We start from the raw sequence: 25,643 nt of genomic DNA, 5'->3' as shown, positions 1-25,643 counted from the left end.
AATTGAAGATATTTCATGGGTTGCTAGCATATGCTTCTTGCTCTCTTCTTTTTCACGTTGGGCTGCTCCCCATATTTTCTGTTCTTAAAACGTACATTGTTTAAAGTGAAAACCTGATTTTGTTTCCTATTTTTGTTTATTTATTTATTCAAGTAACTCAGGGCCTGGGCGCATTACAGGGGGGCTGTGGGTATATGTAAAACGTACAATGTAAACAGCAACAACAGAAAGGGAAACAAAAAAAAGTAAAAACACATAGAAATAGGCGCGAAATACACAGGAAGGAGGTGACCTTTAGAAGTCCTACGGGGAGACAATAAATGCAATGTTTTGGCATTAAGGGCAAAATAAGAAAGTAACATGCATGTACACATTCAGAGAAAAGGTGTGGGTTTAAGAAATTAGATATTGTTGTTATAAAGGCGTTATTGCCTATTATAAAAAGAACGTGTGCACTTCTTTATATTATGACAACAGTTCTGCATTCATTAGACAAACGTTAACTTGCGCTTATTGTTAAAATGCCACTTCGGCACAATGCTTGCAGTGGTACTCGATTACTGTCTCGTAGCGCAGCTTTAAATGACTCCTCTCAACATCCCAGAGTAATTTGCACTGAGTTGTCCTTTCTTGCGTTTACCAAATGTGTTTACAGAAGGGTACTACACAGTAGCCGAGTGGAAAATCTATCAATAATTTTGTGTAAATAGAAAAACTACCATGAAGAAAGAGCTGCCGCAGAAATAGGTTTTCATGGTAATCACGAAGCGAGTTACCAAAATGATAATCACGAAGGCAAAACTGAAGCAGCTGTGGAAACACAAAATGGAAATTACATTGTTTTGTGCATACTTAGTGTATTTCATTATATTTAATAAGTTTTAAGTGTATAACTGTGTAGGCTGTGTTTTTTTGTCCTTCACTAATATTCTGTAATTACCTAGAGGAATATGTCAGACTATGCGCTTCCTTAAAATTGCTGCAAAACTCCACTCTTGATTCTAAGATCACCATTCGTCTTCCTACTGTAGCGGCCGCATTGGCTGAGTGGTTGTAGTGGTCGGTTGCTGAACTGAAAGACGCCTATTGGATCTAGGTCACGGCGGTCGCATTTTGATGGAGGCACCCGTGTGCTGTGCGATGTCAGCGCACATTAAAGCACCGCACGGAATCGAAATTATCCGGAGTCCTCCTCTGCGGCGTCTCTCATAGCACGTGTTGTTTTGGGACGTTAAACCCGACAAACGTCATCTGCCTAGCATTTCGCGCTACATTTTGTAACTCAAGCCAAATAGATAACGGAATAAATAAGTTGGATGATTATAAACACTTTCACTTTTTGGTTCCGCTTGAAGGGGAGAAGTAATGAAAGTAGTTTTTATATCTCATGTGAGACGAGAGTGTGAAGAGGGAATATGCATGGAGATGGGGCTTAACCCGAACAGTCTGTCAGTCCCCAGTGCACTGAACTCCATCCCCGGTGAAGGCCTCTGCTTTTAGTTACCGTACAAAAGTGCACTGTTCGCCCTCTTGCAGTTAGGCGAAGTGAGTGCCTTGAACCTGGAGCTGGTGTCAACAGTCACAGACCTGCACCCGACCTTGGGCATAGCGCTTTTGGTGACACTGGGGGGCTTCCTGGTCGAGATGCAGAGCGCCGAGAACAGCGTGCTCCACATCATGGCTCCCATGGCTTCAATGGTGAGTATTCGATACTTATTTCTTAACTTCAAAACGCCTATACACAGATTAGTTTCAAAACGCCTATACACCGAGTAGTTCAGGCACAAACATTGCCGATTCTCTTCCTGACACTGCAACGTGGCTAGTCTAGCGTTGATGCCCTAAAGATTCACAAGGCAATAGATAAAGTACTATCCCCTATATGCCAATATGCTGAATGAATGCAACAGCCGTTTTCTGAGTAGTCTAGGCTTTCTGGACTTTCCACTACTATTTACCTATCTACCTGTGCATTTTCGGCACTAAGGCCTCCGCTAGACAAACATATTACCCGAAATACGACTTCACGGCATACTCTCACCGTAATCGGGATTCGTGAGACCGCATTAGTAAACTGCGGTTGGCACGAAATGTGTGGCGAACGCAAGTGAAAGAAAGAACTGGTGCAAGGCGCCGAAAATTTTAAAAATAATTTCTCGTTTTCATTCCCGAATGAAAGCCTGAGCAAAATCTCCTATTTTTTGAAATGCAGTTGCAACTACTTTTCCTCTTGGTGATCAATGGGTGTCCGCAGTAGTTGTGAGGTTCACAGAAGAGGCAGCATCAAACGAGTGGTTGTAATCGAAAGAGGATGTTATGAGAATGGTGCGCAAAACAAATTATTTCGGCAGGTTAATTAGGTAATTAATTAGAGCCAAAAATGTCAAAAAACGTCGAAATAACACGGACTTCGATAATGTGAGCGGATGGTAAAACAGCCGTGGACGCAAAATAGGAGAAAAATAGGCAAAAGAGGAAACAAAGTTTGAAATAAATTGAAATGTATTTCATGAGTGATAAATAATGGAACAAAAAGTTTCATGATATAGATTCATTAGTTAATTTAATTATCAGCATTGGTCGGTTGAATAGGCTGGACAGGGTTATAGTAAGAGGGCGGGAAAGCAACCACGGCGCCAAATTTGAGAAACCAAAATGGGTGATTGAGATAAAATAAGGCATAATCATAATAAATTAATCGATCTTTGATTAAAACATAAGATAATTATGCTAATTTAGTAGTTAAGCTAGCAAACAAAAACGAAATGATAGAGAGGCGACGAGTGCCGAGGAGGAGTCAGTGCTAGCGCATTCTCCCAGCCCTGGTTGCTGCAGTGATGTCCAATTTTATAATTTTTTAAAATCGTGTACTACGTTAAATACGAATGCATTTTTAACCGTTTGAACGGATGGAAAGCTAGAATAACAAGGCCAGTTTCCCGCACGCTGTGTCCTAGTAGCAGTTAGCCACACCTCTGCTTTCAATTTGTCGGCTGTGGATAAAAGGCATGTAATGAATGTTGGGCTACTGGGATAACATACATTTTCTTCCACTCTATTTAATCCTTATCATCCGGACGTCTGACTGACTGATCACAGCGACAGAGATGACTTCTATGGGGCAAATATGAATTGCAAAAAGAGCCAGAAGCAAATGCAATTCGAATTAAATGTTCATATCACCCTACCCCTTCTAACGTGAATAATAAAAACACGATGCCTCGATACGTGCATGCGGTAATACACTGCCATTAAAGTGTGAGTCACGCAAGCTAGCCGGGTGCGTTCAGCGATGCTTGTTGACGAATAGTATTTCGTGTTTAGTCCAGGCAAGTTGTCTGTTTAGAGATAGACTGGGTACTTGATAAGAAAAGCGATTTGATGGTCCTGAAAGCGTTCTGCTACAGCGGAAGAACGTCTCAATCTCAAGTTCTAGCTGTATTACTCGCACTAGGAAACTCGCTCAGTGACACTTATCGGCTCTTTATCTCGTTAACCTGCAAACATGCATGTATTAGTGCTCCTAAGATTCATTTTTGTCAAATTCAGTTTTTATTTTTCGGGGTCCAGTGGGCCAAATCTCGGAGGTGGCCCACCTAAGTTTGGAGGTCACCATTGAGTTGGCCGTAATCAAATTATGTTGGACAGCAATAGTAGTTAAATTAGGTTGAAGTCACATTTCGGGCGTACGGTGTGCCAAATTCCAATGGTCGCCCACATAAATTTAGAGGTCACCATGCAGGGACCGTCGTCATCGCTGGTTTTATCCGTGCCTTGATCTTCAAGTGGTACACTGAAGTTTGGATCGACAGCAGTCTCGTCGTCGCTATCTGATAGGTCAATGTTCGATGTGCTGCTTTGTTCAATTCGTTGCAAAACTGCTTCGGCAGTCATATCATAAACGCGAGGCCTGCCTCCTAGACAAAAAAGAAGACGTGATTTCGTCCCCAGCCGTTAAATTCCAGCAGTATTCGTTTACTGTTATTACCAAAGCCATCTTAAAAGCGTGGTCAAAATAACTTGTTTGAGTCCCAGCCTCCAACGTATTGGGCACGCGGAATCAAATTAAAAGCAGAGAAATGTGAAGCCCTGTAGACTTAAAATTCTGATATATGTTTTTCCTGTTCTATTTTGTTCTCATCAAAACAAATATACGCACTGAAAATAGGTGAAAATAGCAGAAACAATGCTTATTTCACGGAGGGGTGGCATAGAACGCCGCGCCACGGAACGCTGCCGTTGTCGAAGTGTTTTTTCGAGAAAGTGAAGAATTTAATTTAAAAAGACATGCACAGATGGCGGCACCAGTTCTCCAATGTAATGGACAAACGGGTTTTACCAAGATGAATGTTTTTGTGTAGGAGTACTGACTTTATAGCGAATCTCCAGTATACTGGACAAATTTACATACACGGGACTCAGGAGGATATATCAAAAAATCCCCTGCGTTGCCTTGTTTCTCTGGCTGTTGGCTTCTCTCTCTAATATTACCTAATATTAGGTAATAATAATATTACCTCGCTCCTAGTTAGCACTTCTTAGCTATATTCTGATGCACTACACTGCTGACAATGCTATCCCAGGGAAACGCTCTTCTAACTGAAAAAGCCTACTTTTAAAAGTTGTGCAAAGTCTTGGGCGAAACACACTTTAGTGTGGCAGCCACCAGATCCTGTCTCGCTATAACCTTGCAAGACCCTGGCTACAGTCGCGAACTGTGCAGGCCGACGAGCGCCAGTGGAACCCTTTGCTGCTTCTGCTGCCGACGACCAAGCTGGCCTCGACGGTCTTCCTGCTGCCTGTGTCGTGTTACGGGAACGCGCTGCTCTACGACTACGCACGCATGTCTTGCTGGGAGATGGTGAGCGCCAGATGTGTGCCATTTCTGTCCCTTTTGTGGCGAGCGCAGGGATTCCAAAATGGTTGTCACTTTTGTTTGATGATCGGTATCGGAACAGTGCCATGAAGTTGCAATAAAGCCAAAGAAATAACAAGCTAGATGTCAAGAAGAGTGACTACAGATATACATAATAAAGTAAGTGTTTCCGCGAACGTGAACTAGCATTTTTAAAACTAGATTTTTTAGATATAAAAAGCGGCCTCTGTGGCACAACAGCACGCCGACGTAAAAAAAAAGAACAAAAAACGTGCTGAAATTACTCATAATAACTTTTTAATTGTTGCAGTTAGACACCTGGTTGCAATTAGAGATGTTTGTTTTATGTGGATTTAGCGTCCCTAAGCGACTCAGGCCATGAAAGACGACGTAGTGAAGGGCTCCGGAAATTTCTACCACATGGGGTTCTTCAACGTTCGCTGATATCGCACACGGGCCTCTAGAATTTTGCCTAAATCAAAATTCGACCGCCGCGGCCGGGATCGAACCCGCCTCTTTCGGGTCATAAGCCGAGTACCATAACCTATGAGCCACCGCGGCGGCAATTGGAGATGTGTATCCGGTCACTTTTAATAGCCGTATCAGTTGTTTAGAATTTCTAAAACGCGATTACCCTCAACGCTGACTGCTGGGCAAAATTTGGCTATTTCGACAAGATACATCCACTGGAGGAGATGCTTTACCTGCATACTTTTCTAAAGCGCATGCAGCGCCAGAATTTGTTGGGCCTCAGCTTTTCGCATTTTCTAAATTATAAAGCAGTTATATGGGTAATAATAACGGCTAGCTAAAGATCTCTCATTGACACCAAGTACCTACCTGTAATCGTTAAAAAGCTAATTAGCAGAAGTCAGTTACCAGGCTAATTAGTGACATTAATCACCTCTTTTCTGATGTCCCCCAACGTAGATATTATTGCACCGCAAAAGCCGCCTTCAGTCCTAAAAAAAACCTATGGTTAAAAGTTTTGGTTCACTTTCGACGAAACACTCGTTATATACACCAGGTGCCTCAGGGAAGCCCACCACTAATTTTAACAACAAGGTTTTCAATATAAATAGAACCTTTTTGCGGCAGAGTGGCACCAGAGCTGGCGGACGTACAAACCAAGTGATTCATGTTGACTAGTAAACTGATTAGCTAAATGCCAATGGTGCAATTATAGCTAATATTCATAGGCACCCAGTTGCAACTATAGATTCGTATCCGGAAGTCATTAACATTCATACCAGTTTTTTTTACTTCAAAAAATTCCACTACTCTCGCGGCAGTGGCTCAAGTAATCTGCACCATTTCGAGTGCCATTCGGAAACCGCGCGTCTGCGGGGACCGCAAAGCTATGTAAATCAAATCCTGACACTGTGTGACACCCGCACAACGTGATATTCTCAATCCGGCCCGCGCTGGAAAGGTGAAGCGGTCAGAAGCTTGCAGCACGGCAGCAAGTTCGGGGCAGAGGTTGTCGCTAGGGTGCCTCGATGGCCAGCAGGGGCGAGCGGCCATCCAGGAACCCTAGTTGTCACGTGGTACGTGCCCCACCGATTGATGCGATTTGACTGACGCCGCTTTGCGCACTTCCTCACGCGCGCGGTTTTCGAATGGCGTGAGAAATGGCCCAGATTAGCTCAGCCACAGCGGCGAGGGTGGTCGCGTTTTCGAAATTCTATAAGCTAATATGGCTAGAACGAAGGTGGAAAGTTGGGCGAGGTGAATCTTACTCATGATGAAGTTAGCGCCAAAAACGAGGACCAAAGTAAGAGAGGAGACACAACACGAGCGCTTTTTTCGCAAATAAAACTTTAATGGAAGAACACATGACATGCATACCCATGGCTACTGACTAATATGGCTACTACTAACGGCAGGCGGAAAGTCAATGATTTTGAATGTGCGCCAATCGGTAAAAGTTAAAGGGTACCTATTAGAATTTATTTAATTACTTCACTAGTAAACATGACCTTCGTATTGACCTCCACCGGCACTGCTATTATTATTATGGCTCGAAAACCTTTCCTTTATAGCAAAAACACTATTTTTAAAGGTTAGTGGTGAGTTTCCTGAAACGCCTGGTATAATTTTTGCTCTTGTGTGGCACTCTGTGAAGGCGTCACACGAAGCAACACTTGCTTGTTCTGCGACCTTGCACTGAACAGAAATACGGAAACAGCGAAGGTGAGGTGGTTAGCGCGTACAACACAATTTGTGTACACACGGTGTACTGTATCAAAAACAGTACAGAAGTTGACGCAAAAACCCCTCGCCTATTATTCACAAACGCCCCGGAGACCACAGCTGAATTCGACGCAGTTTCCTACGTAAAATATCATTCGCATATTTTCCAAAAAGCGGAGCCCAAGCCCAGGCTAGTATAATGATAAATGAAGTAAACATTCGAGTGTTTCCATGCGAGTGAGATCGTCTTGAAATGTAACATTATCAACTTTTTGCCAGTGCACAAAGGCGCCTGTGACTACGTGTCTATTTATGGACCAATTTATTTAGCATCATAGAGCTGCAATTCATTAGAGCATTTCATTTATTTTCCAGCTCAATTCAACAGTTGCACATTAGAATTTTGTTAGCAGTTTTAGAGCGAAATTACGTCGCCGTCTGAGACCGGATGGTTGTTGTCCGAGCCCTAGGCGCACGCCGCAACGCTACACCTCCCCACTCTATTATTCGTACTGCATCCGACTACTCCCACGCTATAATCGCTGTCGCTGTACTTGTCATGTAGAAAGAACGGTAGTATAAATGGATGAGCGTCGTGATTTACCGCGCGTTTCTTAGCTCCCCAGCTACCTGCCTGCCCTATATATGTCCTTCGCCCTCCCTCTACGCACATCAAGACTGGTTACTGCACACGGCTGTTCCGAAACACCAAGCATAAGGCATTTACTAAAGCTTACCACTGGCACCAATCTAAATATTATGGAACAAACACAACTCATTTCCCTTGTCCAGAGTTCCTAAATACTCCCACACCCCTGTCCATAGTTACTAAAAACACTGCGACTAGCATCACCATTAAGCAATATGATAGCTATCGCTGAGCGGTAAAAGCGCTAAACGTCACGTCACATTTTTAATTTAATTTCAGTGCGTTTTTATTTTACGTGACTCAACCATTCGAATTTTTCCTATATGCTTTTTTCGCCTCTCGCCGGTTGCAAGTTGATTGCGTTCTCTTGAAAAGAGATGTCAATACTGCGTCATGCCATTTTCTGATCTAATAACTACTTTCGTAGGTGCTATCCTAAAGTGCCGATTAGATATCACCAGTCATGAGGCTCCGACTTCGCAGCGCTTGTTGAGGGACTATAGAGCCTGTTTACCATAAGGCAGCTGATTCTGTAACTCTTCCATATGCAATGCCACATTGTGGCAATGTCCGAACTGACCCTGTCAGGGCACGCTGGCGAGGTGCAGTGGTTGTATCTGACCAATAAAACAGCCTTTCCGAAGGCGTTTCAACGTAGTGATACTCAGGCAATCACTGGAAGCGGAAAATGAAAGAAATGTATTTGGTCCTAACCGTTTCCATTTTATCCGCTTCCTGTACATCCAAATCATTCTTCAAGTTTCTTATGCTTCGTTTTCATTTTACGTACATCTGTAATAATTCGCTTAGCTTGCTTATTTCTTCGTGTTTGAGGTGGTAACGCCTTCATTTTTTGTTGTTCGCTGCCTTTCTCGTGTAATGTGCTCTCCAAGTATTGACCTCGGGACGACCGGCAGGCACATCAGTGAAAAAATCAATAACTAATTATATAACATAGCTGCGACACTGTGGCGGACAAAGCTGTCACCATATTTATCAAACCGCGTTTATTATAGACCACATAAAAGACTGCTGCAACTGTAAAAACAAGAGATTAAGAGAAGACTAGACCGCCGCCTACCCATTGATAATATTTTTGATAAATTGCGGCGACCACCCAGCCTAGTCTGCACAGGAATTTTAACCCATCAGCGAAAGCAGCCAATAACCATAAGGCAACAACAAGGATTATCATTGAACCATGACTGTTCATTTCACTAGTTTGTTCGATCGTAGGTCAATCCTATTTACCTCCTTACAAACGCTACCGAAGTGTACGAAATGCATAAAAAGAGCACCATGTGATCAATCAAGACGTTAGTGTTCAAACTACGTGCAGCTGAAATACGCGAAGTGAACAGATCTGCTCCTAATCATTGATACATCCGAATTGTACCCGCAGATTGCGATGGGCTTTCCCGTCAAGATTGTGACTATCATACTTGAGCTGGTGTCGCTGGTGACGGTGGGCAACGCCATGTTCGACCTGGAGAAACAACCCGCCTGGGCGACCAAGCTGACGCCCTTAACGCTACCAACGCTCAACGTCTCAACAACCAGCATCATCAATGTTACCAGTGCTGCCTGACTCTACAGCTCTCGCCCCCCCTTTTTTTTGTGGACCTTTATTCCTCATCGCCGGTCCACAACTTTTCTTTGCATATTGTTTTATGTAATTTTTGATCGCACATTATTTCCTCGGTAGTCGCAACAGTATTCTTTTACGTTTTATTGCTTCATTGATTCTGTACTTAGGCACTGAACTGATCTTATGCGGCCGGCCAACGATGAATATTTATCAAAGGATAAGAACAATGTTTCTTTTTTTTTTGCCGGCTTCAAGTAATTCATCTGCAACTACTTTGCACTCTTTATCTCCGGCATCAAGCCAAGCGGCGGCAAGGAACAGAACTATGGAATATATTTGTGTTGTTCCTTACGTGCCTATGTTTTCAACCTTGAAAGAAATGCGTTGTTGCGAATCTAGTCAATTTCAAGGTTTTTAGTTGATGAGCTGATATAGGACTCGCAGAAATAAAGTACATTTTCAGACCTCTTTGTGAAGGCGACCTTGTTGGCATTTCGTACTAAGTGCTAAAACGTCAGTCACGCAGTGAGGCTGTTAGGACAACTGAAACGCCCTATATTTTCAACCACACCGCGATGTTTACGTTCCAAGAAAAGGGGTTGTATGGCTTCACCACCAAAGTACTTCATGACTTAAAAACAGTTCATGCTGAAGAATGTTAACTGTGCCCCTCTGTCCTGCGGCTGTTTTAGACAGATGATTTATTTTATTGTATGGGACACAGGTGCATGGTTGGGTATCCAACAAATTCAAAGCACTTAACATTGTTGTGTCCTCCTGTGAAATCAACGGTTACCAAAGTTTCACTGTGTATCTGTGTACGTTCACATACCATTAGTATTTACACGAAAACAGGAGTGTAATCCTTTGCTGGGACTGAAATGTGCAACTCACTCTCATCAGCATGCGGTGTGTGAATGTATCTTTTGGTTGGAAGAATTAAGTGCCCTGCAGGCTAGCAGCTCTTATCTAAACATTTGCGCGTTTTCGTTTCGTTTCGTCTAATATTTTTTCGTCTAAGAGTTTGTTACCTATGTCTAACTCTACACTGAAGCGCTCCAACTATTGCATACTTATTCCTGTATGTGTTAAAAAAAAGCTACATAATGCATGACTTGCCTTCAACCTCAAACGCCATTTTGACTTCTACCACAGGTAGAATTGTAGTTACTGCACATCATCTGGGTTCAAATCAAGTGATTAAGATATTATGTATGACAGAAGCACTTGCAGGCACGAGTGCTAGCTTGGACACTGTTAGCGGTGCTTGGGGAACGTTGCAGTAGGGCGTACAAAAAGGCCGCGGTGGAAGATATGCCCCTTGACTCGTATATGATCATCCTGCGTCTGTGGAGCACGATCAGTAGTTTTTCCTTACAAGTTTGATGATTCTGTAATGGCCAGTGCCTGCAAGCACATATTTTAAGGATCATTTTCTGATTATCAGTACATTTTTGCGTCCCTAATTGACGTGGATTACTGTGATGCTCGAAAAAAATAGCTATGAAAGAAGCTGTCCCTCTGTATGGACGCATATATCTTTTTTGGAGCTGTATTTTACAAAAGCGCTTACTTGTGGTGTGTCTGAAATAAAGAAATAAAGCAGGCTCCATGACGTTTTCAAAAGCGTGTCTGTGGGGCATGCGCTCCACCTCTTATGAAAAGAGCGAAAACCGCCAGTCCATGCATTAGTCCAATACAGCAGTAGTGACGATCACTGGCTTGCTTTCAGTAGTTTTTGCAGTGGTGTTACTATTTCTGATGTTTCTGCCAAATTGAGTGAGTATGATGAGTGAGTGAGTGTTGCTTCGGCGACTTTTTTTTTCGACGCGTGCATGCTTTTCTCGTTTTGTAATTTTTAGCGCTGAAGACTAATGTTTGTCGTTGACTTCGATCTATATATCGTCCTGAAGGTTTTCACATTGGCTTTTTCTCGCTCGTTCTCAACATCCGGTAGTCCCAAAAACAACTAAAGAGCTTCCTGGTTAGCCAGCTTCAGCCCTGTCAAAAAAGACTAGGATTACTCAAATATTAAATACTATGTTTCAAGCAGCTAGTTAACCCTGATACCATTCCGTAAGTTCACCGATAATTCACAATGCCTGCCTCCACCCTTGTGTGGCCTGAGCAACATGGCTTACCTCGGCACCTACCATGGCACGTGCCAGGCGACGTCGCTTCTTCGCAGATTATGTGGAGGCAAAAGTGGAGCGCTAGGTCAGTAGATGAAGGATGCAGGGCGGGGGGAGATTTTGCAAGACGTGAACGAGCAAACATGTGACAGATCTACGACTTGCATCTTCGTCGTATTCGCATTGAGGGACCGCCTCCTCGCCCGATCTCTGCGCACGCGTATTTTTCTTTTGATTTAGTCTTTTGTTTCTCCTTTCCTACATCTAGGTAGCGGGAATTGTGGGGTGTAAGTAGGTAACGGGGCGGAGGCAGCTGTGACTTTTGTTTCTATAGCGCGCAGGGACCACTGTGAGAACATTTTCGGTGGAACGAAACAGCTCGGGTGGGGGAGGTAAAATGTTACGTAGGGGTGCTGCTTCTGTAGAATTACTGCTCACAAATGTGAATTAAATAGAGTGCAATGCTGAGAGCTTCGTACACCACCTAGTGGGCCGAATGCGGGTTATGGTATTATAAAAGTAATACTCGTCAGGGAGCGCTCGGTGCATTTTTCTGGGAATACTGTCTCCGCGGCCTTCTTTACCAGCGTGTTACACCAGAGCTTCTTTCATACACTATTGTGGTAAGCGCTGGTTGTGCAAGAGGACGGTTTCAATGTAAACTCGGTGGTCCAGGACCGCTAGGCAGGCATTTTGTAACTCGTTGTTTGTTCTATTACGTGAGGGCCCCACAAACTTTATCGCGGAGTGGAAGCGGTGCGTTGTCCTTGGTAACATATCGAACCTTTGCGTTAAAAAGTAATGGATACAAAACTTCGAAAATGAAAGAATTTTGCGATTATATTTTAGGACTAAAAGGCCCGCTCATTCTCTACGTGCAAGAGTTTCTGCTTGCGGCGTTCCTACGAGAATGAAGCTACTTTAAACAGAGGGCGAAAAATAAAACAAAGAAACAAGAGCGCATTGCTGCACTGGGCTTTTCTCGGAGGCTCGGCGGCCCGCATGAAAATGCAGAGGAGAGCGAGAAGCTTTCATGTGGTTGGGAAGACGTTTGAAAAACTGCTCTTCCGCGGTACGCGTGGGGAAACACGCGCTCCCCTGGCAACACGCGTCTTGTGTGAATGGCACTTGCCACAAGGCGCAAACCCCTAGAATGCGTACTTTAATGTTTGCTGCATTTTATAGAGATTTAGAATAGACTGTGCCACCTGCCGCAACCGCCATCTTCGGATTAGCATGCGCAGATAGCTGGTAAACGAGACTTTCCGCGAAACCATCGCCAAAGAAATCGCCGCGTCCTCCGCGTGGGCGATTCCCTGGCAAATAATTTCCCTTGCGCACCCGTGCATACTATGGTTGATACCATGTTTACCGGTCCAGCCGCGTCCACGTAAATTGCCTCTTCCATCCCGTCCCATGTTCTCCTGATGCCGTTCTCCCTAGCCTTTCTTCTTTTCTTATGAAATTCAGGGTGAATATTTCTCGAAATAGGGTGCACCTCGATCTTACATCTAAGCTGGTCTTCCAAGTCTTCTCTGTACACCGTAGTCTAGCTAGTCTAACGAGTACGTCCCTTACCCGTCCCGCTTCCTGACAGCCGTAAGCTCTGCGATATTGAATGGCCTTCAGTAATTTTGTCTACAGTATTCTGAATGACCAAGTGCAGTTGTCTTTCTGTTCCTGCATTGTACGGATGCCAAGTGCTCTTTTAATACTTTGCGTATTATGACGTCCAAATCGTTCGTCTCACTTTTCTTCCATTTCAGATATGGTACTGGGTAAGCGATCCTACTGGCAATCAAAGCCTGTATTAATTTTACGGTTTCTTTTTAAGTCCATACTTGTGCTTTCCTACCCTACTGCTCATTCTCGCAACTTGCTCAGTTGTTGCCTGCAATCGCCCAATCACTTATTCGTTGTGGCCCGTGCTGTCTATTAACTGACCTAAGATTTTCGCGTTTACGCGAGGTTGCTAGGTGGCCGGGGTGCCTTCATGTGCGCGAACTGCAGCTTCTGTGGACAACTGTGGCATCGGCACCCAATGATAGATACGACCCACATTAGGGTTGTGGGAGTTAACGCTCTTGGAATGAAGCGTATGGATCTGTCCTGTGAAGAAGTGGTATATTCTTGCGTTTTGGGTATGGAGGACGACAGTATGAGAGTCCCTTGTGATGTAAATGCTCAAATATTTCCTAGCTGTGTTTCACCTTCTAAATAAAAGTCACATGTTCAAGAGCTGACAACTTCGGTTATTTATGATCTACGATTATATTCCTCACACGGCTAGACAATCATTTTTGAGTCCTCAGTTCAAAATTATCCGGGCCATATTTATTTAGTTTCTCTTTTGGGTGTGTTATTCCTTTTAGATTACTCCTTGAGATGCTTAGACTCTCCACTCTTATTGCTTTCGAGACTTGTCGTTATACCGACTTGAGTTGGCATATACGTGGTAGGGGTCTCCTATCCACTCGTCGTTTCTCGATCGCACTCACGCAAAAGTTGAAGACGTTCTTCATCGTAAGTAGAACAAGGAATGGTCCTTCCTTGCACCGAGCCTATAGAGACGGCGGGAAGCCACAGCGACTACTTTCCATCAATAGGGAAGAGCTTGGCACCGTCGTCTTTTCATTTCATCTCCACATCTATAGCTCGCCATTTAGGACCGTTTATAGCCTTTGACGCTTTCGCTCCGAGTACATGGAGTGCTTCTTCCGAGCGCTGCCTTGTTAGACATCTTTGCCACGACAGTCGTGGACTGATTGCCAGCACGCTGATCAGGCGCGCGTCACACATGCCATGGCTGTGTGACGTCATTTGGCACAGAGCAGTTATGGCACCCCTTCCGCAAATAATACGTGCAACTCCGTTTTGCGCGGGTGAGGGTAGAAGCTGCCAAGGAATATTGCAGCGGTGGCCTGCACAGCTGTCCAATAAGGGAGTAGATGTTAAAAAATCTGGTGGAAGCTCAGAGCGGAGGGCGAGGTTGAGTGGCCATGCTTTTATAAAAAAAAAAGCTTTTGCACATGTCCCACGATGCCCCCAAAAAGGTATAGAACACGAGCATACAACGCAGCTCTCGCTAAAGTGAGCACATTACGCGACATGGTATAAACATTTTCAATTTGTAAATAATTTTAAATATTTTTATCATATCTTTTACAACAAGCCCCGCAAAACTTATTTAATCCAGTCTAAACTGTGCAGAGAAAGAGAAAGAAGATCACCAGAATAAAGCTAAGAGTTGAGTCGAGATACTGTAATCTAATCTACAGGTGTGGTTAACCTTGCGGTTTCTGCCGGCAATTGCTCCACCGTCATTGCTCTCCAAGCTAAGGGTGATCACTATGGATTGTTCTTTATACTTGTTTTTTTTTCACTCATGGCTTCGTGTCCATTAAAGCCAATTTTTAATCGCAGGCCAAAATATAATTTACAGCTAGATTCATGCTATTTCAAATAGGAAGCATAAAATTTTTTTCCGAAATTAAGTCATTACAAATGAGCAATAGAGCAGCCGTGATTAGTTATGGGTGCTCACTAGAGAAGTGCCTGTCCAAGAATAGCAGTAGTTTCGAGGTGAGCAAGCGAATCTCGTAAGATATCAATGTACACATATCCACAACGATTTCCATAGCACACGAACGTTTCTTCTCGAATTGCTTAATGCTTCGAGTGCTTATTACAGCTTTTGAACACGAGAAGTAAACCACCAATTAACTGAATCGGTGGTTGCTGCGAATCCTAGGCTACTCGTAAACGATTCCAGAGTACTCCTCATTTTGCCGTTTCAGCACTCTACACAAGTGTTTTTGAGGCTATCAGCGGTGGCGTGAAAGTAACGGAAATGAAACGAACTGTTGCTCTTTCGTTTCGTTTTCCTGTATTCTGTCTTCTTCTCCCCTTTGCTGCTTATGCTGGTTGTGGCTTTGCCCCATTGCTGTAACTCTAGCTGAGGCGAGATAATTACACTATATTAGACATAAGAGAAAGGAATAGTTTTTTTGCAGCCTTCGAAACGCCGCATCTCGGCGAGAATTCCAGGCACAGAAAAAGCGCAACGACTTTAGCAGACTTTTCTGCATACGGAATCCAAATCCCACAGTAAAAGAGGATAATACGCCAGGAGTCCAGCGCCTCTTTAACAAGTCTACATTCACTGCGCTGTGCAAGGCTCGGCATACCACTTTGTTGCAAGTGTCAGCTCACGACGGGAATCCAAACGGCGTCTTTTCGGCAGATGATTTCTACAATTTCTCTACAACCATTTCACTATGTTCGAGCGCGGTAGCTCTGATTTGTCTTGATTCAAAAAGTTATTCTATCCCCGCCGCTGTAGCCGCACGGGCTTGTAAGCATTTGACGTCCTGTTCAAAAACGCTGAAACAACAAACAGTAGCAATAGCCAGGATCCGCTTTTCGGAGAAATCCTCACTGAAGCAGCCAAAGCAAGCATTGCGGAAGATACGGCTCTGAAACGGCTTTTTGGCTTGTATATCGCATTATGTGCTACGTGCAATACAACGTGCTCTTCCCACTTCCCATTGTTGTTTGTCAGCCCAGTTTTTATCGTCCTCAATACATTACAATACAATAGCATCCTCATGAACAACTCGTACTATCATGCCAAGCGTTTGAAATTATGAATGGTTTGGTTTGGTTTACGGGGTTTAACGTCCCAAAGCGACTAAGGCTATGAGAGACGCCGTAGTGGAGGGCTCCGGAAATTTCGACCACCTGGGGTTCTTTAACGGGCACTGACATCGCACAGTACATGGGCCTCGAATTTCTCCTCCAAAGAAATTCAACCGCCGCGGCCGGGATCGAACCCGCGTCTTTCGGGACAGCAGCCGAGCACCATAGCCACTGAGCCACCGCGGCGGCTGAAATTATGAATGCGTCGCCACCACAGAAAAAGAAAACTTTTAGGGGTTACCCAAAGCGGGGGTGGCTGCGGAAGGACCACGTTTTCGGTGGGACCTTATAAACGAAATGCTCAGAATTCCAGCGCCATTGTGAGCGATTTCAGTGAAGGCACTGGCCAGGACAAAAAGCAAGAACATGTGATGAGGAATATTTTAATCAAGTGTGGATTTTTCAGCTGTATGAATGGCTTTGCTTTACAATTCTGCCGATAAGCGATGATAGTCCGCTAGCCGCAGGGCTTGCAAGGATGTCCTTGTGGCCGCGGACGCTTGTCGTGGTGAGGTGATGGTCATGGCGAAAGGTCTCTGCGGTCGGTAGCCCTTTTCTCACGACTAGCCGTGGTGGTGGAGTATGTGAAGCTTCTTGAGGCTGGATTGGCAAAAAAACATAGCTTTCTTATCAACTCGAAAGATGAAGACACTGTTCATTAATGTTATTTTCCTTCAAGAATTGTTAGTTCTTTGTTCCTAGATAATCTTAAACACTCGTTAAAAAATTTTACGAGTGCATAAATTTTGTGGCAGGCGTAAAAACCGCAAAGAAAGTTGAGAAGTTATTCATCTGCAAATTTCTCGAAACGCGTTGGGATACAGATCCAAGAACCTTCCTGAAAACGACCATTAGGATCGCCATGTGGCCAAATATGCCTTTGCAGTAACACGCCCCACAGTCGCGCCAAAAAAAGAGCCGTTTTTATTATGCCACATTCTGTCTCCCAGCAGTAGATTCGCATAACCTAGAGCTGCGTAACAACTAAAAAAAGTCTAGGAAATCATGCATTCACTCACTGGAAATAAGCTCAAAGAAAGTCAGTGGAATGATAATGTCGAGGTGATAATAAAGAGCCACTTGAACTAAGCAAGAAATTGGAAAAGCTACATTCCGCCTCCCGTGCAAGGGAAGCAGCTATAGGTACAAATATGCACGCGATTGTTATTATTTTTTTTAGGTGTAGTAGCGCGTTTGATCGTGGGCTGTGCTGTAGCGCTTAATCTATTAGTTTGTCCCAGATAGCTGAAATCAAGGTTCCGGTAGCTTTTCCCAGCAGGTAGAGTCGGGCTTCAAACACAGGAAAAACAGCTGTTTCCATTAAGAAGTTTATTGGCTCAGCACATCAGTTACTCGACCAAAGAATCTCCGGAATGTAGCAAGAATCAATGAAGCGTGCCAAGAGTTCCAATGAAAGCATTTGCATTTTATTGCGTAAGCAATATTACGCCAGGTCTCAGCCTCTTCGCTTGGCCACTGCGGTATGCACGTTTGACCTTTAGAGCGACCGCAGATGAGCCCCCACTTCAAGCCGTCGGGTGGTCGTGGCGGTAGGCGCGGCGCGCAACAGATGGAGCGTCGTTGCCATAGCAACAAGAACGGCTGCAGATGGCCCCCACTTCAAGCCGTCGGGTGGTCGCGGCGGTAGGCACGCCGCGCTGTAGCTGCCATCGCTACCTAGTGGAGACGCTGTTGCGCTGCTCTCTCGACAGATGTGAGGGAGAGGGGAAGAATGGGTATAAAGCGCGTTCGCTTGCCTGCTGGATTCATTCGACATGCTACCCGATAAACAGAAAGAGAAGCTACGCCGACTTGCAGCAGCCAGGAAGCAACAGCGGGCCCAAGAGACCGATGAAGAGCGTGAACAGCGGCTTGCTAAACGGCGAGCTCAGGATGCTGCTAGACGAGCGCGCTGTGCGCTGTGCTTACGCAACCTACCGGGTTTAAGCAAAGCTACACCTCAGCTAATGTTTTTAGTAAGATTTCTTTAAAATTGTACGCGTGCTATACGCTACCATTCTCGTTTGATAATAGTATTTTTGGCTCCTTCTAGAGCACAACTTTGCTTAACTAATTAAACAACCGAAGCACAGATTGCTGCTAGTGAGGTGAGTGTTCTGTTTTGATGGCCAGGCGTACCACTGTGCAAACGTCGTGCGCCAATACGTAAAAAAAGTTCAGCCAATTCTAGATCTTCCTGGCTTCTTGTGTACCTTTTCGCCGTCTACAAGGATAGCTCCATGAGCAGCTATTGTGAGATGATTTCTGTTCGATCCTTTCCGTTTAATACGAAGTTAGAGGCTGTGAAAAGTGTTGGTGGCTCCGAGCAGGAAAACAGAGTTGCTTTGCGCGGCGCGCTGCGCTAACAGATGAACTCTCAATGCTACAATGATTGTGCTTGTCCTTGTGCACCAGCATGGAAACGAAGATGTGCTGCAAAATAAGGTTCGGATGTTTAGGAGAGAGGATAACACGGCATCCCAAGCTTTTGATCGCGGTGTCGTGTGAAGAATATGTCTCTAGTAGCTCCGCACAGCTTCACGGAAGAATTAGAAGAAAAAAAATGGCTGAGGCTTAGCTAAGGTTAAGCCTAGTCGGATGCGAAGCACGCCTATTCCGTTTCGTAGCATTCCAGCGTTCCGAACTTGTAGAACTACTGACGCACTCGGTGGCAGCACTAGTGGAAGCATTGCTGACAAGTTCCTCTCTTTGTTCTTCAGTTGTTGTAGAACGTTGTCGCCGAGCCGCATATTGAGCACGCCGCTTAGCCAGACGTTCATCCCGCTATTCATCGGTCTCTGTGGCACGCTGAAGCTTTCGCTTCTCGTTCAAATCAGCCCTGCTTCTAGGCGGCATCCCAACACCTGGCCGGCTCGTAAGTGCCCGGAGAGCGAGACAAGCTCAGCTTTATACCGCTGCTGTAGCGTCACGTGGTCAGCTGCAGCGCCTCTGATGTGGAGCCTCCACCGCCGCGGCCGACCGCGCGAGCCGGCAGCCCATCCCTCCTCTGCTGTGACGTCATGTTGTCACGTGGTCAGCCGCCGCGCCTCTGATGTGGAGCCTCCACTGCCGCGGCCGACCGCGCGAGCCGGCAGCCCATCTCTCCTCTGCTGTGACGTCATGTTGTCACGTGGTGTCACGTGGTCGCGCTAAAGGTCAATGGTAGCTCCACCGCAGCGCTCGACGGGCTGTAGTGTAGCTCTAGTAATATGCTTCGCATAAAAGAACTGCATTTTACGCTGTAGCATACGCAGAGGCGCACTGATTTAGCGACATTTGCTATTGAGATGCATGCAGAATCCTGAAGAAAATGAGAAAGCGGCAGTTAAAATATTTTATCGGTAGTTAATTTCGAAGTTTTCCGGTTATATTAGGTTGCTCATTTTACAACAGAGAAAAGGTAAAAACAATTCTAAACCGAAAAAAAAAATCACATCTACCGAATGCTTTCATTACTAGTACCGTTTTAAAGCAAATCACGTGTGAAAAATGGCCATAATTAGTTTTTATAATAATATCAAGGTTCTGATAGCAACATTGAATGGGTTATTCAAGGTTGGAAGTTGAATAAGTTAGAATGTCGAATCCTGCCAAACTAACTGCGCTCCAAAGTGTCCCCCAAGCAGCTGTTTCGGAACGAGGAAAATTCTTGCGCTGGCGACTGGTTCGATTACGACGATAATAGAGAAACGCGAGGCGGAAAAGTGCTCCTGCGATTTTGCATTTTGATCTTAGCTCATAGTACCAAAAACAGCGGGATAGCCGCCATATCAAGCAGGGCATCCGGGGGCTTTTCGTAAAACTTCCTTATGCGAGTTACGTAAAGTTATCGCATCGTTCAAGGTAGTCTACAGGAAGCAATCCGCGGTGTTTACGATGTTGAATTGAAAGCTTTCTATATTCTAGTGTGGCACGGAAAGATATGTGCAGAGTTTCGGTTACTTGCTATTTAATTCGCAAAATTGCAGAACAATACAGCAGTTGGCCTAACTAGACCTACAGAGTTGTGTGTAGTGTGAAATTTCATATGGTTAGCGATATTCCAGTTGGTTTGAACTAGGCACGCAGTCGTAACCAAGATAATGATGAAATAAAAAGAAAATAAGCTTTTCAGTTTCCTCATTTTTGTTCTGACCTAGTGTGCTGAGAACGGCATTGCTATGCACGGATGGCATAAATAGAAGTCCGTAAATAAGATCCAGAACGCATAAATAGGTGCTGACCACCGAAAGTCGTTAAGGTCGCGATGTGCATGAGTGAAGAAATGAACCGGAAGCCACACCTGTGAATCAAAGGGGGGCCCGTCTGACGCTACCCGAAAACCTTATTAAGGCGGAAGCCTTTAATGTCTCATCGTTGTAAGCAGCAGTTGTCGACAGAAAATGTCACGCTTTTCAATTGGTGGAAACGGTCGTGACGTCACAGTGCGCGAATTTCAAACGGGGCCAATTGTACTTTGGCTAGTAACCATGCAACCAATTGAAGGGATCGTATAGTGATGCTCCAAGTAAGTGGGACTGAGCTTAGTTAATTGCTTAATTACCAAATTAGCCTAATTAGCTTTACTAGTCAGGCCATATAAATAAATAAAACCGATTAAGAAATTGGTCGAGCTCAGGAATCGAACCCCGGTCTTCGGCGTGAGAGACGACCATGCTATCCACTCCGCCATGCCAGCTCGATGGTTTGGAATGAACAAAGGCGCGTCTAGATCTTTAACGTGCACTGTGCGATGTCAGTGCACGTTAAAGATCCCCAGGTGGTCGAAATTATTCCGGAGACCTCCACTACGGCACCTCTTTCTCTCTTTCTTCTTTCACTCCCACCTTCCTCCCTTCCCTTACGGCGCGGTTCAGGTGTCCGCCGAGATATGTGAGACAGTTACTGCGCCATTTCCTTTCCTCAAAAACCAATTTATTTATTTACGTCTAGTGAATACGGTGTCTTCACTCACTCTCATCCTCCTCGATTCCCTTCCGGCGAGGTTTAGGTGTCCACCAACAAATGAGAGACAGATACATTTCCTTTCCTCAAAAACCAATTTACCGACGAGCGAGGCGTAGAACCGAATGGGCGATGGCGTTCTATGGACTCCTTGGCAGCGTTGCAAGACGATGTCGCGTTCCACTCTTAGGGGCGAAGCTTAACATCTTAACCACACATCAGTGACCACACTTTAGGTCAAAAAAGTGCCCCCCTGAATTTTGTGAGACAGTTACTGTGTAATTTCCTTTCCTCAAATACAATTTTCATTTTCTTCATTACGGCTCCTCTTTATCTATCTTCTTTCCCTCCCACTTCCTCCCTTCCTCTACGGTGCGGTTCAGGTGTCCACCGAGATTACAGAGAATTACTGCGCCATTTCCTTTCCTCAAAAAGCGTTGCGTTCAAAGGGCAAGGCATCGCGCCGAACGGGTGGTGGCGTTCCGTGGACTCCGTGGCAGCGCTACAACGCGCTTTCGCGTTCCACCCCTAAAGGCGAAGCTTAAGCGCCATTAATTAGCAGTTAATTAGTATTCAGGCATTAATCAGTAATTAACCATTGATTAGTGATTTGTCATCACTAATCACTGTCATCATTAGTACTCAATTATATGTGATGCCACCAGTGCCACAGAAACAGCGAAGGTGGTGCGGAAAACGCTTCCGCCTCTACCCACTTTAGACAGTCAAAGTGCCCCCTGAATTTTTGAAGCTGTAAATGAAGGCATATACCTACCATCCAGGAAAAAAGCTCTACGTAGCACGGTAGGAGTCGACCAATTTATTCTTAGTTTGCGAATGCTACATGTGCCCCTCTCAAAAATCTTTCACTGTTATCCCGAACATGATGACACCGTTAAATATATAAGCTCCACCAAAAAAAAAAGACAATCATTAGTGTAGGCGTTCTGGAAAAGAGCTCAAATTAACATCGCCCTGCAGAACGGTAGGAACACTTGGAATGCGCACATTTTACTGAGGCTTTAATAAGGGCGCCGTGTACTCCTTTGGCACACTCGAGGAAACCCAGTCGATTGAAATACAGCTTGTTCCGGTTGCCTACCGTGCACTCACGGGGAAGGTGTTCGGCACCAAGATGTAGACGAGAAAAGCATAATCAGCTAAGCGCGTACACCGCACGCAAGAAACTACTCAAGGATCGGCCACGATCACGCGAGCCTGCAGCTCTCAAAAAGGAGGAATACCATTGTGCGTAGCGCATGAACGCGAGGCTGCACCAATTGTTAGGAAACTGTCGCACGGGCTGCGTACCATATTCGACGTATTATTCCATGAGGCGTTAGCGTCGGAATGCTTTTTAATATTGTTTTAACAACTCCGCTTCACACAGAAAGGTTTTTTTCAGAACGCTCATACTCAGGATAGATTACATGCAAGAAGGTGTTCGGTAAATGGTAGTTTTGTTACCGTATAATGCCAGCCCAGTACTTGAGCCGCTAAGAAGGAAAGTATTTGGAAGTCGCAGCTTTCCTCCACACGCAATGCGCAACGTAGCCTGTCTGGAATGAGATCTATGAGCGCAAAATTGCACGAATTTTTGTTGAGGGAAACGTCCTTAATTACAGTCTCACAGATTTTCTATGGCTTTTAAAGGTATTCATATTTCAAGCAGATTTAAAAAAAATGACCTAATGTTTAACTGCATCGATTACAAGTTTAACATGGCGACCTTCAAAGCAGCAATTATATGAATATTAAGGTAGTCCGTGAGAAATTCTAAACTAGGCAGATGGTTTGATGTGTGACCGCTGACAGAGGTGTATATAAATTACGTCTAATGTCTCAAGATCACATGATCTCTCTTTGATTGCCTTTATACTGAAGCATAAGACGAATACTGTGGTTCTAGTACTGCAATGAACTATTTTTTTTCCTTCGGATGCAGTTCGCGCATAGAGTATACAAGGAAGTTACACACACTTGAGGGACCTGTGATCTTCTTACTGGTACCTTTCTTACAAAGTTCAGCGTGAAACGTCATACAGGCTGCGTTTCGAACTTTTATTTTGTCAGTACGACACAATCAGAGTAGTTCTTTGCGTGATAACTGAGAGAAATGCACACTGAAAGGTTAACCTTATAAACACACTCTCCAGGCTATCACTATCGACGCAGTATAAAGGCTTTGTTAAAATAACCTATGGACAGAGATTGCTGCGAATTAAACTGATTCAGCGAGGCAAACAATTTTTTGGCGCCTTAAAGTTTGCTCCTCCAAATCGCTCATCACGGTAGAAACAAAACCCACCGTAACAGTTTTATCCTTCTTTCGCGATTAGGAGGCCTCTAACCTATTACCAAGCTTCATGGTTCACTTTGCACGCTGTAATACCACCCTCGGCGGTTACCTGAGTCACGTGAAATAGAAATATCTGGGCCTCAGTAAGGTCCTGAGGGGGATCGGATGATCAAAATTGCTTTCACGTGGAGCCACCATGGCAGAGATGATGGACCACATGAAGGCACTGCGGTGCACATCGCTGCACGTGGTCATCGCTGGTTTAGACACGGGCGCTATCACAGGGGGGGCGGGGGGGAGGTGGTCCTCGAAATTGACAGCTGCTATGCCGTATTATACTCGAGTAAAGCTTGTAGCTGGGCGAGTTGGTGCATACTCTTCGGTAATGTTAGCCCAACATAAAACAATCACGTGAAGCGCATCGTCGTATATTTTTTCAAGTGATTTCTTTACGCTGCTCTCATGTTTACCGAAGAATATGCCGTTGATGCCAGCCAGCTCTCGCATTGCAGAGGAATTTCGCATGGAAGTTAACAGTTGATATTTTTTAGCAAACCTAACTACACAGGAAACAGGTAACAGTTACATTACCGACCTCTTTCCATTGATTGTTCTCAGCATATCGGAGAGTGTAAAACGCCTCGATTGGAACTCGCATGTCAGTGTCCATATTTTACGTAACATTACCTTCAGTTACAAGCATTATTTTGATTTACTCACTGCTTGAGATGCTTAAAGACCAGAAGCTTCTTCAGCTTGTGTTTGATGAGCCAGTAGTGATGGTGATGGTGCGGTTCCGAAAAGTGCACCAGCATCAGCAAGAACAGGATGACGAAAAAGAGGATGAGATATTTGTTCCAGACCATCGTCCTGCCTAAACCGAAATCGGGGGAGCTTTCAGCCGTTCACTCTTCCGAGTATCAGTCTGTCAACAAAGTTGCTCTTCACCGGTTATCCAGGACGGAAGACCTCACTCTGGACGATGTCTTCGGGCCGAATGGCCGCTCCTCGGAGATCGCAGGCGACTTCTTTTCCCGATCCCGGGCGCACAAGGGTGATGCCTGGCATTACCTAACCTCTTTTATGCCTTCCCTCTCCCTCGCTCGTCTTCTCGCCGGCACGTGCACGACGGAGAAAGTGCCGTTGTGGAGAGGGGCTTCTTATCGCTGCCCTGGCTGTGTCCGACGCCTTCCGGTTTGACGACCGCGGCGGCATCGGGGACGCGCCCAGAACGAGATTGCGCTCGTTGCTGGAGAGATTGGATGAACAAATGAGAAAGGAGCGCGGGAGGCGAGAGACGGCGCTGTCGCTGTTTGTCTTGGGTGCGCGAGGGCTCGCCGGTACTGCAGCTCCTTCGCGGCGGCACCGCGCGTCTTGAGCTGGCGCACGCCGATCGGTCGCCGGTCTGGATTCCTGCGGCGAACCGGTGGGCGCTCGTTGTTCAGGTTTCGCTCTCCGTGTTCCCCTTTCTCGTTTGCCCGTGGCGGCCACGCAACAGCGGCGCCTCTATTTTCTTCCGGAAAGAGCACCGTTCTGTTGTCTGTTTAGTTTGTTTGGTCCCTGCCGGCACACGTCTGGAGTGCTCCCGTGATGGTCCAGTTTCGTTCTGGAAGTGGTTTCGGTGGAGGGATTGGAGGAAACGTAAATCTGCGGCCTACGTCCTTACTGGATGGCGAGCTATTATTTCGACTTCCGAGCGCGGGGATGGGCGGCGCACAATTTAGGCTACCGCTCGGAACCCCCTCACTGTTTCTAGTCGAATTTATTTTGAATCCTTGTTGTGTTCGCGCTCTTCTTTATGAGGTCACTCTCCATATGCTCGCCGCTGAAGGGTATCGTGCGTGAATGGAGAATTATGTGCCCGACTTTGGAATAAATTTATCTTCTAGGCACCCTTAGAGTAAACTTTGGCTTTGAAGCTCTCATGAATGTATTTACGACAAATACAACGCCAAAAATCAACTGATGATTACTGTAAGCACGAACTACAGCACGAATTGTAACTCTTGGCAAAAAAAAAAACGAAGCGTAGTTTCTGCGCAAGGCAGCTATATACGTTCGGCAATACACGTCCCAAAAGAGTTGTTTTTAGACTTTGACAAACATTTGCATCTGCACTGGAAGTGCATCTTGTGACTTCCAACGTAAGAAGTACTCCAGAAGCACTGGTCTTACAAAATGACCAGAAGCAACCTGTCACATTCATTCTTTTGCATGGTTTAAAACAATTTTTATGTTTTATTCACGATATTTCATTGAATGTT

General features: G+C 45.1%; 1 protein-coding gene and 1 long non-coding RNA gene across 6 annotated transcripts in view; one reads left to right on the top strand and one right to left on the bottom strand.

Moving 5' to 3' along the window:
* Nucleotides 1-10,186, top strand: part of LOC149370525 (Na(+)/citrate cotransporter-like) — a 46,241-nt gene extending 36,055 nt beyond the window's left edge. For 4 of the 5 annotated variants that reach the window (XM_089583520.1, XM_089583527.1, XM_089583514.1 and 1 more), the window contains 3 exons: nt 1,537-1,698; nt 4,724-4,861; nt 9,121-10,186. In XM_089583520.1, the coding sequence (XP_089439646.1) occupies nt 1,537-1,698; nt 4,724-4,861; nt 9,121-9,306 (486 nt within the window). In that variant the 3' untranslated portion in view covers nt 9,307-10,186. Of the gene's footprint in view, nt 1-1,536; nt 1,699-4,723; nt 4,862-9,120 lie in introns of those variants that run through there. The other variant, XM_089583534.1, reaches the window with a different exon arrangement.
* Nucleotides 10,187-16,505: 6,319 nt separating this feature from the next.
* On the bottom strand, nt 16,506-24,767 carry LOC149370524 (uncharacterized). Its single transcript, XR_016291386.1, has 2 exons — nt 24,100-24,767; nt 16,506-16,736 (listed from the first exon to the last, which is right to left on the bottom strand). It is a non-coding gene; the product is annotated as an uncharacterized LOC149370524 (long non-coding RNA).
* Nucleotides 24,768-25,643: the final 876 nt, after the last annotated feature.

Source organism: Amblyomma mixtum, chromosome 1 (assembly GCF_055824585.1).
Source record: "Amblyomma mixtum isolate Tamu chromosome 1, ASM5582458v1, whole genome shotgun sequence".
NCBI lineage: Eukaryota > Metazoa > Arthropoda > Arachnida > Ixodida > Ixodidae > Amblyomma > Amblyomma mixtum.
Note: the sequence above shows the minus strand (reverse complement) of the source record. Positions and strands in the feature narration are given on the sequence as shown.